The sequence below is a fragment of the Malaclemys terrapin genome, chromosome 2 (assembly GCF_027887155.1).
Source record: "Malaclemys terrapin pileata isolate rMalTer1 chromosome 2, rMalTer1.hap1, whole genome shotgun sequence".
Lineage (NCBI taxonomy): Eukaryota > Metazoa > Chordata > Testudines > Emydidae > Malaclemys > Malaclemys terrapin.
In genome coordinates, this window is record NC_071506.1 from 258,909,110 (window position 1) to 258,928,139 (window position 19,030).

A 19,030-nucleotide genomic window follows, 5' to 3' on the forward strand; every position below is an offset into this window, starting at 1 on the left:
TCTGCTCTAAAAATATCATTAGAGATTTCAGTGCATTTTTTTCTGAGAGGATCTTTAGGTGCTCAGATGGGTTATAATTATTTTCTTTTTTGTCTATATTTATAAGCACTCACAGAGAGACAGAAACCATTAGCAATATGATTAAATAGCATCTGTTAAATATTTTTAAGGGTAATGACTGCTGCAGTTTTCATAAGGTTCCATAAGCAATACTAAGGAATAGAACAGGCAATGCTAAGACCAGAATGGAAACAGCCTTTTATTCTAAATTTCATATATACAGGGAAAGCTGTTTTACACAGTTTTGTAAACTCTGCGTAAAAGAGCCATTGTCATCCAATGTCACTGTGCTTACATTAGTAACAATTTTTAAACACTGGAGTACATTATTAACAACAAAAACCATTAACAAACAGGCATAAAGACAGATACATGTGCTGAAATTTCACATATATTCTAAAAACTGGTTGATGCAAAAATAAAATGTGCCAGTAAAAAAAAAAAAAAAAAAGGCATATTTTAAATCACACATTATAAGATTTTTCTTTTTTCTTTCTTTCTTTTTTTAAGCATGATATGTTGAGACTTAATCTCAAGCCTTTTCACATGAGGATTTGCAGGCACTTTAGCAACCCAGATATATTTTTACCATACATGAAGTTCAGACCAACAAACATAAAAACAGCTGCTGCAAAAGAAATTCTCATATCCCATATGCACATTAAAATATCACTGCTAGAGCAATCTTATTTCAGTTATTTTTGGATACTAACATGTTTTCAGGATGACGTGTAACAGATTTTCTCCATTTATCTCTTATTCATACATTTTAGAGTTTCTTTTTAACGTGGTAGCACAATGCAAAGGTACAGTATGTAGAATCACAAGGTGATCATCCACAAAGCTTTACAAATTATAGAAAGAAGAGTTTGGGGATGGGGTTGTTTGTTTTCTTAAGTTCTTTTGGTTTTTTAGCTTTCTGATCCAAAAAGAAGGTCTGATTTCATTTTGTCTTGCTCTTAGCCCTCCTCCCAACCCTGCCACAATAAAGACAAGTGAATTATAATCATATATAGGATGATTGTGGGGTAATTCTTCCCTAATTCTTTTCTTGGGTACAATTTTCATGACCTCCTACATTTTTAAGGAACACAAATCACAATCCAGCCTTACGTTTTTCCACAATTCCTCATATTTCATGAAAGAACAAATATATCTGTCGTAGTCTGGACTGAGATTTTATTTATAAATACAATACCCTCTCTTTAGTTATTTCACTGGTAAAGTACTACATGTTAAGATATAAGACATTGTAAAAGGATTCCCAGGATAACTGAAAGCCGTAATATTGTTTTGCATATGAATCAGGATAAAGACTTTTTATATGAGCTCAGAGAAAGAGAATGTGCGCATGTGCGGAGAAAAGCAGTTTTTTAGCATACAGACAATTAAATATTGATCAACAAAGACTGTAAATGACTCCACCATAAAACATCTTAGAACTTTGATCTTCAGTGGACTTAAGCCCTATCCACTCAAGAGTGATGTGTAACCCGGCCCCCACCCCAAGAGAAATAATAAAGATGTGTCAATGCCTTCTTCAATTTCAAATGCTTTAATTTATGCCACAATGCTGTATGTTGATGCAATAACTCACTGCAAAGTAGAACACATTAAAGTAAACCCTAATAATAAGCCATTGACAACTGCTGGCCTGGGCCAGGATGTTTGGTAACCAACACGCTGCTTACCTATAGTATGATTGTCAAATGGTGGAAAATCCTTCCATGAATATAACACTTGGGACAGAATGGCAAAGACATAAGGCCTATCAATTCTTTGCCCATATTGCTAAAGGCACTGAAACAGACAACAGATATATTCCATAGTACCATCAGTTTAAACAGTTTTTGAAATACAAGTCTTTATATGAAAATGTTCCTTATTGCATATGTTGATCATCTTTTTCTTCAACTCAAGAATAAAATGGCCTTCCCTTTTCTGGAGTTTGTAATCTGTTCAGCCTGGCTACCTGAGATGGTGAAGGTGGTACATCTTGCCTGAAAGGACCTTTTGGAGGGACATAATTAGGGTCTTGAATTTTCTTATATGAGTCATAGTTGTTAGGCCCTTCAGAAGATGTCTTTTTTTTCAGTTGTTGCTCTTTCCGCCTCTGTTCTTGACGGAGCAGTTCTTGTGTTTCCAGCATTACCCTGGCATTAAAGCCATGTCCTCCCATGTAGCCATTTCTTGATCCTTGGTAGCTGGAATACCTGGGGTTTTCCTTTGCAGTCTGGAACCCTTCACCAGGAGAGTAGCTCTGTTCCCAGGAATCTTGAGATACAGAACTTGCATTTTTTCTGCTTTGCCTGAAAATAAGAATGGAAAAATGTTTTTAAAGAAATCTGCAGAACCCTCTTAATGTTTAAACAACAATCATTAGAGGAATGGGGATTCAAGAGTCAAGTCAACTTTTTCATAAAGTACATTTTCCCCCCAGATGGGACTCTCAGCTGATGTCAGCCTTGCAGCTAGTAGACGTCTTGATAAGTGTTCTTATCTTTCCCCCAAAATGGCCATTTTGTCTCTTTTGCATTTTTGATATATTTCCAAAGCACTGCAGTAGGGGAATGGAATTTGGCAGCCAGTACAACAATCATAATTAGAATCTTTAAAATGTTATAATTTAACTGTAAACCAACAAAACAGTCTAAAAAACATCGCCACAATGCCAGAGAAACCAGATAACAGCAAGCACGGGTAATGAATGGTAAGTCAGTTATGAAAAAAATCTAGACTCCTATTTGATTAAAAAGGCAACAGTTGGTTGATCCTTTTAAATACCTGCTTTAAAGCTGTACAAGTCTGCTGACAAAACTCTTCACTGATGTACAGTACCACTGCGTTTTTTTCCCTCCAGAATCCAGAGTTAGGGAGTTTTGTATTATCAGAACTGTTTCCCAGCATGCTATATCTTTCATGAAAGGAATGGCAGGGATAACCTATTTTGCTCATTTTCTGACTCCACAGGGTAGATAAATAAATCAAATGCATATAGGAATTACAAATTCTTATTGCTTTTTTGCAATAAATCACCACGTTATTCAAGGAAACATTATTGTTTTGAAATATCTTTAATTTACTATCAAGCCACTAGATGCTTTTATGAATTTAAAATAAGATTGGATATGATAAAGTAAAACAATTTTGTGCTGGAATAAGAGAGATACCCACTTTGAGATTAAAATTAGTGTAAGAGAATCAAGCAGTAAAACAAAATATATTGCTGCATTAATCAATAAGAAAGTCATTTAACTACTGTATATATAGCTCAGTTTTTCACGTCAGCACATAGAATAAAAACAAGGCTCAGTTTTGGCTTAGTGGATTGAATATACAGCTGGAAGTCAGGAGACAAGGATAGTCTTCCCACCACAGACTTACGTGGCAAGTCACTTAACCTCTCTGTGCCTCTCTTTCCACATGTGTAACTTGGAGACGACTATGTTTACCCCCATTTGTAATGTACTTTGGGATCACTGGATGAAAACTTTTACTATTTCATATAAATGTAATGTATTATTATTATTGTTGATGTTCACATACCCTTCTTTACAAAACAAGGTCTCTGGGCCACGGCTCTATTGTTTACTTGCACACACACAAACTGAATGACCTTTAGGGTACAAAACTTTCAAAGTTTCTGAAATATGGCAAGATAACTTTTCAATATGAAAGATTAGCTTGGAATTAAACATTACTTAGAACAGTTTCAAATGGGAAATGGTAATGACTAATTGAATAGACTTCATTTAATTACTGTTTTCTGGTACTAGTTCAAAATTAGTTGGACCATTGTGTTGTCTTTTTGGGAAGGTTTAAGAAATATGATTGAAGAGATTTTTATTTGCCTAAAGTACTTAACATTTTAACTTAAAAGATAAAAAAATTAGGCTGCTTGAAGTTACGCAAGATGGAAAGTAACCAGAATAAAAGAATAAAACCAGTGCATCGGCGTTAATCATAAAACTGTAATTTTATCAATGAATTTGGGATCCAAATGATATTAGTGATAGTGAGATTTCTTCCTAGGTTAGTCAAAAATCTCTGATGACTGAAAAGCTGATATCCCATTTTATTGTTTTATTACTGATAACTTTTTGAACCTCTGAATTTCAGCAGCACCATTTTCTAACAATTCTCTTTACCTTGAGCTGAGAATAAACACTTGTGGTTGTAACCATGTGAAGGATGATATGAACCCTGAAATTAAACACTCATCAATTGCACATTAATAAGCATTCTTATTCATTTACTTGTAATTTTTCACACTAATCAATAGATTCAGTACATTTCTCTCTTTTATTCTCTTACACATGAACTTCTCTGTTTCCTATGGTTATTTTCCAAATTTGTGGTCAATGAAATTTCTCTTTAAAAATATGAATTTCTGCAGTTGGAACTTTGCATTATAGGCATTCTCCAGCTTTTGGAGACTACTGTAACGGGCTACAACAGCAAAACCCAAAACACAGGTTCAAAATGCAGGATTCACATTTTCCTAGGTGATCTATGCCTTAACAGAGCTAATGAGCCTGAAATGGACTCCAGTTTGTTCAAACAAGCCCTTAATATTATTATTTACATAGGGTTTGGTGTTTTTACCTCCATGTCATCTAACCCCTGAACCTGTCTGAGCCTTATTTATATCTCAGCAGTCCGCTGGTGGAGCGGCACCCTTTGAGAATTACAAAGTCTGAAAAATCCTAGTATAACAAGGCTAGATAGAGAGCCTTCCTGTGCCATCTCTTCATACTCACACTGTCATGATCTCCTAATTAAGCCACTCTGTGCCAAAGTTAGTTTGGGGTATTACACGCAATCAGAACCCTTTTATATTTATTTACCTTTTTAAATACCTCATCCTCTGAAAGACATACTAAAATGCCTAAAACATACCACAGATCCTCAGAGTTAAGAACACAAGTTACGAACTGACCAGTCAACCCACACCTCAAGTACACAATCATCATCAGCAGAGATAAACAAACAAACAAATATAGTACAGTATTGTGTTAAACGTAAACTCCTAAAAATAAAGGGAAAGCAGGATTTTTCTTCTGCATAGTAAAGTTTCAAAGCTGTATTAAGTGAATATTAAGTTGTAAAATTTTGAAAGAACTATAATGTTTTGTTCAGTTATGAACATTTCAGAGTTACGAACAACCTCCATTCCTGAGGTTTTCGTAACTCTGAGGTTGTACTGTACTTCTCCTTAGAAAAACTAATGTGAGGTTTGAGATGTAATCCGCTCTACAGACAGCAAGAGGTATAGGGGGAAAAACAATAATATAGCTGCCATTTTGAAAAGTTTCGTAAAAAAACCCAAAACACCATAACTTTTAATCTCCTTTTTTTATTTTCTTCCAAACTTCCCAGAAAAATTCTACTCTAAGATGAGCTGTGGCATGTGAAAACTCAAGAGATATGGTTTGGGGTTCAAAATCAGGGACTTAATTGTTAAGCTAACTTCACCTTTAACTATGAAACGTCTATGGCTGCTGCATACTAAAATAGTGAAATGGCCTCTTTTGCAAGGCTTCAGCAATTCCTGGTGTTGAGATGTATATGTAACCACAAAATCTATATACGGAGACAAAAGCAAGGGCAACATAATAATATGTAAGGCACACCCAAATCAAGGAAGTTTTCAAGCTTAAAGTACCCCTAGCGAAAGGCAGCTCAATTCTACCTCAGTCCTTGTCACAGATTTCCCCAATTAATGTCTGAGAAGTCTAAAAACTATTTACATTCACCATACAGTGTTCAAGTGTAGCCATTCTTATGTAACATACACTAAAGCTGGGTAAAATTCTGACCATTCATTTTATTTTGTATTTGGCTTTTTAAAAAAATTAACTCTAAGCAGTTCCTTGGCCTGTGAACTTTTTAAAAGTACAGATTTGTTTAGACTAAAGGATATTAATTGTCAGCATTCCTATTTTAATGATCCAGTAAGTTTGAAGAAACCCGTATGCCAGAAACTTGGATGTGGCTCAATTTTGCATAGTGTTTCATGGTTGTCTCCATGTTCTTTTGTTTGATTTCTTGTTTTTTTAAATATACATCTGTGTACCAACATCACAAGACTGATTTTTTGTTTGATAAGAAATTAAGCAACACAAAAAATATGACATATAAAAAGGGTGCAAACACCCCTCAATTTGCTTCTCTTCTCTGATCTATTTTATACTCAAGAGATTATTTTCTAGAGATGGAAAGTGATACTAGATCGTGTCCCACAAGGATCCATGCTTTAAAGTGCTGATTCTATAAGATGCTGAGTGCCCTCAGCTCCCACTGTAGTCAACTTTGAAGTAATCCTAAGAAATAAACAGCCACTATATGCTACCACTTATGGAATCTGATGTCTCTTCCTCGTTGCAAGTATTACTTAGGGTTGCCAGGTGTCCGGTTTTCGACCAGAACACCTGGCCAAAAACGCTCCGCTCAGCGGCTAAAAGTCCAGTGGGTGGTGCAGCGGGACTAACCCAGGCTCCCTGCCTCCCCGGGCTCCGCACGGCTCCCAGAAGTGGCTGGCATGTCGGGCTCCTAGGTGCAGGAGTGGCCACGGGGGCTCTGAGCGCTGACTCTGCAGCTCCCATTGGCTGGGAACCACAGCCAATGGGAGCTGCAGGGGCGGCGCTTGCGGGCCATAGGCAACACACAAATCCCCCTGGCCTCCCTACTGTTTAGGAGCCGGACTTGCCAACCACTTCCAGGAGCCGCTTGAGGTAAGCGCAGCCTGGCCAGATCCTGCACCCCAAACTCCCTCCTGCACCCCAAACCCCTGCCTCAGGTCGGAACCCCTCCTGCACTCCAAGCTCCTGCTCCAGCCCTGAGCCCCCTCCTGCACCCCAAACCCCTCATCTCTGGCCCCACCCCAGAGCCCACACCCCCTGCTGGTGCCTGCACCTCCTCCCGCACCCCACCCTCCTGGCCCAGCCCTGAGCCTACTTCCACACTCCAAACCCCTCAACCTCAGCCTGGAGCCCCCTCCCACACCCTGAACCCTTCATTTGTGGCCTCATCCCAGAGCCCCCAGCCAGAGCCCTCATCCCCTCCCACACCCCAACCCTCTGCCCCAGCCTGGTGAAAGTGAGTGAGGGTGGGGGAGAGCGAACAAAGGAAGGAGGGGGGATGGAGTGAGCAGGGGCGAGGCCTTGGAGAAGGAGCAGGGGTGGGTCAAGGGGGTTTGGTTTTGTGCAATTAGAAAGTTGGCAATCCTTGCATTGCTCCTTATACTTCTGTTAAATGAAGTGCATGCACTAAGCACAGCATTTTCCTTCCACAAATGAAATTAGCTCCAGGCTCACATATACCAAATAGTTTTAAAAAGTTACTATACCTGGGTAATGAACTATACTGGCGCTGAGCTTGCTGGAAACTTTCTCTTTCTTCTTGTCGTTGTCGCTGCATCTGAACTTCTACAGATACAGAGTGTCTGCCACTCTGTGAATATGTCTTGGAGTTTGGCTAGAATATGAAAAGTTAAAAACAGTAATTAAGCAAAGGACAAAAATATCTACATAGGAGCCATTAATTAAATTACTGTTATATAACCACACACACACTTTAAAATATTCAAATTCAAATGTTCAAATTGGTCTTTCCATAACTGCATTAAATTCTGACCTTTAACACAATGTCATCTGTTATAGGCTATATTTTAATCTAACCTTCTATTTTTTAAACGTTATCTGATAAATACTAAGGGTCAAACTGTGATTCGCTCTTATATGAAGGAATACCTAACTCCATGTAAAATCAGTGGACCAGATCCTGAGCTGGTGTAAATCAATATCATGTCTATGACGCTATCGCTATTTATACCAGCTGAGGATCTGACCCCACGACAGTAAGGGTATCACAGTCCGGCCTTAACATTTGCACACCATTAATTAGTTCAAATGAGAGCAAACCCTGCTTCTTACTATGTAATGCAGTAATGTGCATATGTAGGGCTGGATTCTCCAGTCAGCTACAAACAGAGCAAAGTGAACACACATTGTTTGAAGGGTCCCTGTCCACAGGGGGAATCGCTGTCTGCTGTGAAGTACGTTACAGTCGCCTCTTGCGCCTGCTCCACTACTTGCTGCCTCCCCTACTGGGATGCATTGTCCTGCACAAGGGTGGGGGAATTGTGTCAGGGATGGGGAGGGCAGATAAGGGAAAGGGAGGGAAGTGCAGGAATCATGGCAGTGTGAGATTCTGTCACACCTAATTGTCCGCTTGCCTGCTGCAGCTTTAAATTGCTCTGGTGCCAGGCAAAACAGAATCAGGGAGTCACAGTCACAAATCCCCTCCCACTGTGCCTGTACAGAGAGAATTCAGCCTGTAGTCTTTTGAGTGCCTTCAACTGGTAGTTCTAATAACAGTAATACCAAGTATAGGAAGTTCCCTGTTGGACTACTCTAATCCACAATCCTTAACTGGAAGTTGGTGGTGTCTGCAAGTAGAGACTGTAAAATAAAGAATGATGGATTATTTATTTAAAGACAGATTTTCAGAGGCACTGAGCAGATGCTAAGCACCTCTGAAATGCTGATTTTTAAGGGACATCTACACAGGGATAAAAGCTCCGTAGCACAGCCGCCACTGGCCTGGGTCAGCTGACTTGGGCTTGCAGGATCCCAGATCTCAGGCTCCAGTTTAAGCCTGAACATCTACACAGCAATTTTTCAGTCCCAGAGCCTAAACCATTTGACCTGGGCCAGTCGTGGGTTTTTTATGCCTGTGTAGCTATACCCTTGGTCTTTAGTAGCATCACTTGAAGTCTCTGTCTTCCTTATGAAATAAGTACATACACTGAACTTATGTACAATGTACCATTCAAAATACCACTTCTCTCTGCTTGGATATGGACCATTCATCAAGTGGATAGAATCCTTCCACAGAAAATGCTAGCAAGTCTTGTGGAGAGACTAGGGCAATCTATACTTCATAGCAAGGATTTCAAATACAATTACAGTGGGGATGTAATTATGGCATTGAAATTATTGAGCATTAAAATGAGTTGAGGTGAAAATGGGCTATTGTTTTGATAGTACAGAGCATTACAAGACTCCAATATGAACATGTTTCAGATTTCATGGTTTCAAGCTCTTCCATATGTTGCCAATAGAGCAAACAACATTGTGTGTATGCGATAGGTGAAAACTAGTTATTAAAAAAAAAAAACAATTTTTTTAGCGTCTCTAAAAAATTATGAGCTGTATTGGCGCATGAGTTATGTTCAGCCACTTTTTGCCTTTTCCTCTATCTCTTTCGCTCACAGTAAACAGCTCTTTTGTTTTCTGCCATTATAATTTTTGCAGCAGACATACACAGTAGTGGCTGACATATCTGAAAGATAAAAGGTTTTTCAAAAGCTCCTCACATTTTGAAGGCAAATGTTAAAACAGAGAGTTGTAATTCCTGACTTAAGCTGCTCCTTTGTTTTAATATATATTCAGGTACTTGAAAGTAGCCAGTAAAACATAAAATGTGAGACAGGTCTACAGTTGTTAGAACCTCCGTTTGGAACAACGATATGCATCAGATGGAACATCAGCAGTAGCTCAAAATCTGACATAAAATTTAGAGAGCAACTGTTTTACTTGTTAGTAGAAGATTATAGTGTACGAGAATCAGTTTGAAAGCATAAAACGGAAAATGACTGGTACAGGGAAGCATATGAAAGAGTCCATGATACAATAATGGTGCCTACTTTAGAGATAGATTTACTCTCAGAAAGCCTCAATACGAACATTTATAACAAAAAAAACCCTTAAAAGAAATGTGTGATGATAAGGCAATAAACTCACAGTATCATAAACAGGAAACTCACTGAGATAAACAAACTCTACCGAATATACATATATAATAATTCACACAGACAAATTTCCTTACAACAGTTGACAGACATAAATGAAGAGAAGAGCATTTCACTTCTTCTACAGTGCAATGTTGCCAATTTTCCTGACTTTAGTGTCAATCTTGTGATATTCTGCATTTTACTTAATGCCCCATATTATGGAGGCAAATGATTATATGAGAATTTCAACTTTCATTTAATAAAAAAGAGTAAGAGTCTAGCCATTCTGGTTACAGGATGATTAAAGAGAAAAGCTTGAAATTGCAATGCAGTAGCATCATAAACATTCAATAACCAGAAGGCAAATAACCTTTTCCCCACATATTTATTATTCATGTTGTTTTTTTTTTTAAATTGTGATTTTAAGCCAATCTCATGATTTCTGGGGACCCGATTCATTATTTTTGAATGCCTGGGGTTGGCAAAACTGTTTGGTGTATACAGTTATGCATGTGTGCGCACACACGCACACACATTAATATAAACAAAGTAACCATGGAAACATTACTAAAATTATAGATGCTTTAAAAATGTTCATAGGTTATGGTACCAACTGTCAAAAGTGGGTGTTTAAAGTTAGGCTCTTAAATCTGCATTAGACACCTTAATACCAGTTTAAGACTCTAAAATGTGTCTCTGTATGGGTGAAGGTATGTGGGCTATTAAAGCATCAGGCCCATGAACAGTTTCTGAGTGGTCTATGCATGGATTCGTAGTCACCCAAGTTTGAAAATTGCACTCTATGGTCAACATTTTCAAGCTGAGGTGTCTTAAGGAAGGCACCTAAATCAACTTACCTGACTTTAGAAGTGACAAGCGCCTGCAACTCCTATTAAAGTCATTTGGAGTCAATTTTGCTCAACACATCTGAGAAGCAGACCAGTTATTTATTTGCCTAATGGTACGTCTACACGGTAATTAAAGTCCCGCAGTTGGCCAGGCTCCAGGGCTCAGGCAGTGTAGATGCTTGGCCTGGGCTCTAGGACCCTGCCAGGTGGGAGGGTCCCACAGTTTGGGTTGCAGCCCAAGCCCAAATGTCTACACTGCCCCTTAGCTCGAGCCCCGTGAGCCCAAGTTCGTTGGCACGAGCCAGCTGTGGGTGTCTAATTGAAATGTAGACATACCCTCAGTGATTGCCTTTAGATCTGTTCATTTGTAAACGTTGGTTATAGAATGGATCAGGTCTGAATTTAGGCATCTGAAGTATGAAAAGAAATGGTTAATGAAAGCCTTATATATCATTGATGTGATGTCACACCAAAGATCTACCAAATTTGCTCATCTTTTACTTAACTTGTTAAGAGAACTTCAAATCTACACGTAAAGTCTTCTCTTTGTAAATGATTGAGAAAAACATATTTAAAAATGTTGCCACAATACTAAAATTTAGTTTACAGATAAAATGTATCTTCTAAAGGAAATTTGTATGTTAGGATTTGTCAGTTTAATTTCATCCCCCAAAACATAACACATATGCACATAATTTATGTTACTACAAAAATACACACCAAGAATAAAGGAAAACCTCCATGGTGAAAAATTTTAATGTCTTGCAACACAAACCATGCATTTGGAACACAACACAAAAACATATTAACACCTGTACAAACAGGGTACCGCAAAGAAAAGTATAAATATAATAATTCTTTGAAGCCATCAAACAAACCTGGCAACAGCTCTTAGTACAAATTGCAAAGAATTCTGCCCTTGTTTGTGATGAGGTGTATGACAAGCATTGACCTTTTAAACCAAAAAGCGGTCAAGGCTGCAACAACAACCAAGGCTGAATTATACAAATAAATGTATGTTCAAGTCTTCAACAATACATTTAAGTGATGATAATAGCTATGCCACTCAGCATCGTTAAACTGAATACAGGATACTCATCTTGTAAAATGAAAACTCAACATGAAGGTGTGACGTGTATGAAATTAAACAGCTCTATTCTTAAATAGACACTACTTTAATACCTGGCTTGGGAAAGTTACACATTTCTATAACTTCACTTACAGTATTAAAATAGTAAAACTAAGATATTTTTCATGGAATGCGTTGACATCATTAATCTCTCTGGGCCATATTGTATCCTTCACTACCAGCAATAGCGGGAGGGAGGTTCTAGTGAACCCCAGCCTGGGCAGAGTGTAGAAGGCAGGCATACTGCCCCTGAGCAGCATTCTCCCCCTTTATTGCAGAAGTCTGTCCATGGAGTTCAGGATACTATCCATGGAACTATCCCATCACCAAACCCGTGGGTCTTTTGGTAAGTTAATGCAGACTTATTCAGTTTCCCTCTCTGCAGGTTGGAATCCACACCCATTAGGGCAGCATTAAATACCATGATTGTGTGGTTCCTGTAGAAGATGCACTATCACAGAACTAGAGAGGGAAAGTTTGTGTATGTGCATGCATGTGAGAGAGAGAGAGAGAGAAAAAATATGAGGGGCCTCTGAAGATTTTGGGGAATCCACTAGCTTAGGAGATGGAACTCACAGTACCACCTACTGTCCAGGGTGAAAGAATTCAGAGAAACTTTTAGTTAAAACTTGCAGAATTTCCTTGCACCTATATAAAAACTAATAGAGCTAATAGTTCTTTATTATTTTCTCAATTAAAAAAGTCACCATTAATTATTTGAATAAATTTGCTTAACTTTTCTAGAACAGGCTTCATAGTTTAACCCAAAAGTTGCAGCAAGTCCATGGCCAGTTTGTAGACTTAAGGCACTAAAAACTTTTGACGTACCTATGTTCAGTAGAATTAGAAATAGATAAGATTGCATGACCTTGCCTGCTTTATGTAAAGATGTGCTTGACACAGATGAAATGTAATCCATTAACTGTGGGTATCAAAATGTACAATTATATAAAACATTCTATGGACCTAGAGATGTCCTTGAGGAGTATTTTTACCTCCATCTTTTTGCTTACATTGCTACAGGAAACAGAAGATATAGCAATATTCCCTGTAAGTAATTGCCAGCAGGGATTTTATTCAAACACCATGTAATAAGAAAATTCCATCTCTTTGTATACCTTCTCTATGGAGTACATCCTGAAAACTGAAAAGCATTAGAGTGGTGTGGGATCACCGCAGATGGAAAAATAATAGTCACTATGGCAAAAACCAACCACCATACTTTCAGAAATTTGAAATTACATCCTTTCTATTTGTATGAATTCCATTCTATAAGCTATAAATATATTGAAATACAAAATGCAATAATTGCATTTTTTAAATCTGCCACCTTCATTTCATGTGGGGTAAATTAGAATTGCATAATTTAGCATAATTTGAACTAGAAATAAATACTTTTCAAATATAAGATTTTTAAGATGGAACCTAAATCTTTACAAGGAAGATATGATATTGTATTAATTCCTTAATGGTTGACAAAGAAAATTACATACAGAATGAAGGGAAGGAGTCTGTGGGCAGGACCACCTACATGGCTATGGTTCTACCTCTGGATTTTGGGGAAAGAAAAAAACATTGTTTGGCTTTTAATGTATATAGTTGTTAGTTCTTTTACATTTTGATCAGGGCTCTTACATCTTGGGATAAAAATTCTTACACAAGATCTTATATCATAGGCCAATTTTAAGATCTGTTTTAAAACTCTGACTATTTAAATTCTCATTCTCCTTTAAGCGATTAACCTGTTTCTGCATAATTTACAGCGACCTGTCCTTCTTGCTTATCTTCCAAGTTTTTCCTTCAACATTGGCTGTCGTGTTTTCCCAGTCAGAAATAGTGTTAAGGTGCAGTTGCAACTGCAGATACTCCTAAAAACCAGACCTTTCTTGTTTTGCATTGTTGGGTAAATTGTTCAAATTATTCTAGGTCTTATCTTCTAGGAATGAGCTATTAAGTCCCTGTGATTTCGTATAAGATGTAAGAATTGCTTGTATGGATACGAGGATAGCAAAAAGTGACAGAAAGGATAAGGTTTCCGTTGTGTCTGCTTTAGAAACAGGGAAAAGGCCTGTGTTGGAATAAAGCAACAGAGAAGAGAGTATACTCCCTGATTTTGTAGTGAGAACTTCCAAAGACCTGTTATACCAATCTATACTTCATTAGGTTGTTAAATGTTTTTCAGCATTTACCTTAAGGAAACTATGCAGTGATTTGTCTGTTGCAAAATTCAGTGTACAATTAAAATCCCATACCCAAAACAGTGGTGATATATTTAGTTTTGACCAAATTAACTGTTGCTTTAAAAAATAAAGGATCTTTATTTGGTGCATAAATATTTAGGACTAAATTCTGTCTAACTGCAATGTCTTATGATACCAATATTCTGCAGACTGAATAATCCAATTAGATTATGAGTGACTGGAAGGGAATGTTTTTGTGAATGGAAAATGCAATGCTCTTTTTTTAGCATCAGTTTTTGTGTGAAAAGGAGTTTTCAATGCTTTTTGGGTGGTAGGTGTGTTTCTTGGAGCAGGGCTGGGAAGCAGAGCACTGTTTTCAATTGATTCAAAATCCTTTTTTCTTTTAATTGGGTGGTTCAATCCCCTGACATTTAAGGCTATAATACTTAGTTGCTGTGTTTTTGTTATTGAAGGTGGGGATCAGTTAATTAAGATGTGACTAGACAAAAATACATTAAATACAAGATATAGAAGAAATTATAGCCCAAATCCCACAACCCCAGCATTGGTTCAAAGAAAGATGAGTCTCAGCAGACCTAATACTCACAACATGGAAAAGAACAAAAAAAAACAAAACCCAGTCACACGACGCTGGCACTGAACTGAAAAATCAATACAAAATGACTCCAGCTTTTGAGGGAAAATATAACCTAGCACCACCAAATATCTTAAATTTTAACTGATATAGAATGATGCCACACCAGACTCAGAATGTAGACTGGTTCCTCTGCATGTCCACTGCTATTTATTTACAAATATAAATTACACCTTTATTACACCAAATATTGGCTTGATTTTTTGCCAACAGGGTAACAATGGCTTGTTCATATCCCTGTTACTTTTCCACTTTAGCTGTGTAGTGTCACGTATATGTTGTGTACCTAATGCAATTGTGAATCTGCTGGTAATTCTCTCTCTCATTCTCTCTCTCAAACACAAATAAATGGTTAGGGACAGAAAAAAAAAAAAAAAAAAAAAAAGCAGGCCATTAGAAATTTTACTGTTTTAAATCCCTTCAACAAAACTATGAGCTGACAGAAAAATTACTTTGGACTTTAGTGGACTCTGGATGTAAAAAAAAAAAAAAAGAAAGAAAAAAGAAAGCTTAATCATTGTTAATGAAGTAAGAATGGTTGAAAAAAATCAATACATCATTCAAATGACCTTGAGCAAATTTGTATAATTGCACCTTGCTATTTTAATATATGTCCTCATCTCATCTTTCACACACTAGCATTTTCAGTATTTTAAAAAACATTTTAATGTGAATTTAGTGTTCATGAAAGGGGCTGGACTGACAGCCTTAGAGAGTCAAGTCCTATGTTATAAACATAACAGGTACTGGTTGGGCACTTCCCAGCTATAGAGCAGTAAATATGACCTGATGGGAACTTTCAACGAAAGGGATAGTTCAGACTCCATGCCCGGGGGGGGGAGGGGACATGTGGGGCAATTTGCCCCAGACCCTGGGCCCCACAGGGGCCCCCACCAGAGTTTTTCAGGGCCCCTGGAGCGAGGTCCTTCACTCGCTCCGGGGGCCCCGGAAAACTCTAGCAGGGCCCGGGGCTCCGGAGCTTCTTCTGTTCCGGGTCTTCGGTGGCAATTCGGCAGCGGGGGGTCCCTCCGCTCCAGGATCTGCCGCCAAAGTGCCCCAAAGACCTGCGGCGGGGGGGTCCTTCCACTCCGGGACCCGCCACCGAAGACCCCAGGCCCCCGGAATCCTCTGGGCGGCCCTGCTTTGCCAAGGGTATAATTCTGTGCCAATTTGATGCAGCTTTTTGTAATAGGGACACTTTCCCACTAAGCTCTGGCTGAGATTAAATTCATTTGACATAGGTAACTGAATTGTAGTATCTTTGGTTACTATCAACCCAGGGTAGATTGGAATAGATGTCAGAGGGCTTGACGCCTTTGTCTACACTTAATGGAGGATCGATGCTGCGGCGATCACTCTCCCATCAACTCCTGTTCTCCACCTGATCGAGAAGAGTAAGGGGAGTCGATGGGAGAGCGTCTCCCATCGATGTCGCATAGTGTGGACCCTGCAGTAAGTAGATCTAAGCTATGTTGATTTGAGTTATGCTATTCGCATAACTCAAATTGCGTAGCTTAGATCGACTTTTTCCTTTAGTGTAGACAAGGCCTGTCATACTAGCCATCAAGCCCTTTGAATATCCTAATAGCCACAGGAGTTTTATCAGTACACACTGCACACACTCCAAAACACATTTTCATTTACTATTTTAAAGTAACCAGCAGTCCCATATCATATCATCACTTTGCTCCCTATCCTCCAGTCTCCCATCATCATGTTAATGAAAAATGCAAACTACTTATCACTTTATAGTGCACATGACTCTGCAGATGATAAGATTGTTTTTTTCCTCTTTCTATCCAAATCAGGGCAAAGTTTATTTCAATCATATGACTAAGGCACTTTTCTGGATTTAAAGCCTTTTGTCCATGGAAGCCCCATTTGTGTCACAAACCAGCTCCCTCAGGCAAAAACATTTTTTTTTAACAATAGCCCTTGCACAGGTGCACTTTTCACTACTATAGTTTATAGCTAACAGCTTACAGACAAGACGACTGAAAAGGAGTTTGACAAATGCATCTAAGTCTCCTCCTCTATATGTATAGTAAACTACTTGCACATTTTTGAAGTCATTGGTATTTAATAACACATCTGGATGCATTTTGAGAGGGTGCCCTTACAAACTCCATAATCTTAGACTAATATGTTGAAGATATACACACTGCTTAAGAGAGGAGTTTATGGTTCCTGACACTAAAATGATTGTAAACTACAGAAATGGATGAGATCACTGTTTTATCCTTTCCAAGCACTGTGATCTCAGAAGTACATGAAACGAAAAAATAATTCCAAGTTACTCTGGACCAATTTTTTTAAAAGTACAGATATAATAAAAATCATGCAGCTAGTTACAGCTTTAACAACAGAGCAGCTCCGACAAAAGTAACAATAAGCTTCAGAATTAAAATTAATACATTAAGCAGAATTACAGTCACTTTGAGCTCATTTGCATGATCAGTAGAATGGGGAGTAAATGGAGAGATCCCAATTGTTTGAAAGAGAAAAAAAGGAAAGGTCAATGTTCTGACCCACAATTTAGGAAATTATTCCATTCCTAAGGTAATCAGCCTGTCATCCAAATAATTCCCTACTCACTCATTACTGGAAACTATAATACAAGCCAAGTTGTCTGTCTAAAGTTGCTATGGCATTTAGATATACAACAATTTGGCCCATGACCTTCAGTAGTTAAGTTCCCAAGTCTTCAAGAGTGCAAGTTTTTCCTCATAAAACCCTTTTCCCAAGAACTCTGCTCGATCTCTCATTCTGAGACTAAGAAACAGTGGATAGTCATTATGGACAAATACTCCCCATATCCAACCTTCTATCTCCCAAAAATCTTACAGTACAACAGAAATGGGGTATCAGATTATCTTCACCACTTCATATTAAAAACATCTGGTAATGAAAAAAATAAAACGTGCATTTTATTTATTCTCTTTTTCCAACGTGGGAAAGAAAAGCCTATACAGTATTCTCAGCAGTTTTAGGTCATTTAAGGACACATTTACCTTTGTTCCTTTCCATGCTGCATGTTAAAATTTCAAATGGATGCATTAAAGAAGGATGAGGGCACAAAGGTTAAACTGTGTGTAAACATGTCAGTTCTATATTCACCATCACAGACAAATAGAGATGATGTGCACATCTATGATTTTACCTATGTTATCCCAAATAACTATCATACTCAGTGAAATTTATCTCTGGGTATTTCCACATCAGCCTAGAGTACATTATAATTCTACTAAATAGGTTTGGCAGTATTCAATTTTCATTTTTTTACAATTTCAACAAATAATATTGATGTTTATTTTTATCTACTTAAATATAGATAATTGAGCAAAAATATGGATTTAAAGCATTTTTTCTATTCTCTCTCTTTTCTTCTATTTTCTATTCCTCCCCTCCCTCCCCATTTTTATCTATTTAAATGTTCCCAGTTGCAGGAAATTATGGGAGGGGGCAGTCAGACCATAATTATTTAATGACAGCAGATGTTAAGATTCAAAAAGTTAAAGGTTTATATCCATTAAAACACAAACTGTCAAGAGCAAATGTCAAAATATACAAAGTAAACAGCCTTAGAAATCAAACTCTAATAAGTTCTCAAGGAACACTTTTCTTACTTTGCCTATCTGTAAATTTCTATCATCACCAATGGAATTTTTTTATCAATGTGTGTGTGTATGGTGAAATTGATGTTTACCAACATTTACCTTCTAATATTCTAATCTTTCCAAGCCTAACAACAAGAATACAACCCAATGTACAAGATTTTTTCAATTGTGACGTATTCTATTGGCTTCAAGATACAGTTGTTCTTTCTTGGAATAGGGTTGGCAGCAAGCTCATATTCTTTATTGTGACATTTTTAACAAAAAATAAACTAGATAAAAATATTTGCCACAGATATTTAAAGAATCCTAATTTAAGAACCATATCTGATTCAAAAACAAATTGACTGATTCAGTTATGGTAAACAAGGAAAGCATGTAGATTTACATAATTGTATCCCCTTGCTACATCAGCATGAACAATATTTAAAAGATCAATTGGGATATGTACCTCTTCTTTTTAGTGGGAAAATACATGTACTTTTTTTCTTAAGAAAAAAATTAATCTCAACCCGTGATAATGCCTCACAAGGACCTCAATATTTTTAGGCATTAATTTGATATATACACAGTCTTTCCGTACAGTCCAGCTTGTATTTCATGAATATATCCATATTGCGATGGAATCTCTCTAGTTTGAGAAGTGAAAAATTACCTATTTATAGAAAATGTCCAGACAACTCCCACTCCTTTAGGTACCAACTGAACTATAAATTAGTCCACAGTGATAATAGACTGAGCTATGTTT

General features: G+C 37.6%; 1 protein-coding gene across 12 annotated transcripts in view; it reads right to left on the reverse strand.

Moving 5' to 3' along the window:
- Positions 1–241: 241 nt before the first annotated feature.
- PARD3 (par-3 family cell polarity regulator) overlaps positions 242–19,030 on the reverse strand; it is a 664,911-nt gene continuing 646,122 nt past the window's right edge. For all 12 annotated transcript variants that reach the window (XM_054020950.1, XM_054020949.1, XM_054020947.1 and 9 more), the window contains 2 exons: positions 7,409–7,536; positions 242–2,369 (listed from right to left, as the gene is read on the reverse strand). In XM_054020950.1, the coding sequence (XP_053876925.1) occupies positions 1,976–2,369; positions 7,409–7,536 (522 nt within the window). In that variant the 3' untranslated portion in view covers positions 242–1,975. The remainder of the gene's footprint in view (positions 2,370–7,408; positions 7,537–19,030) is intronic.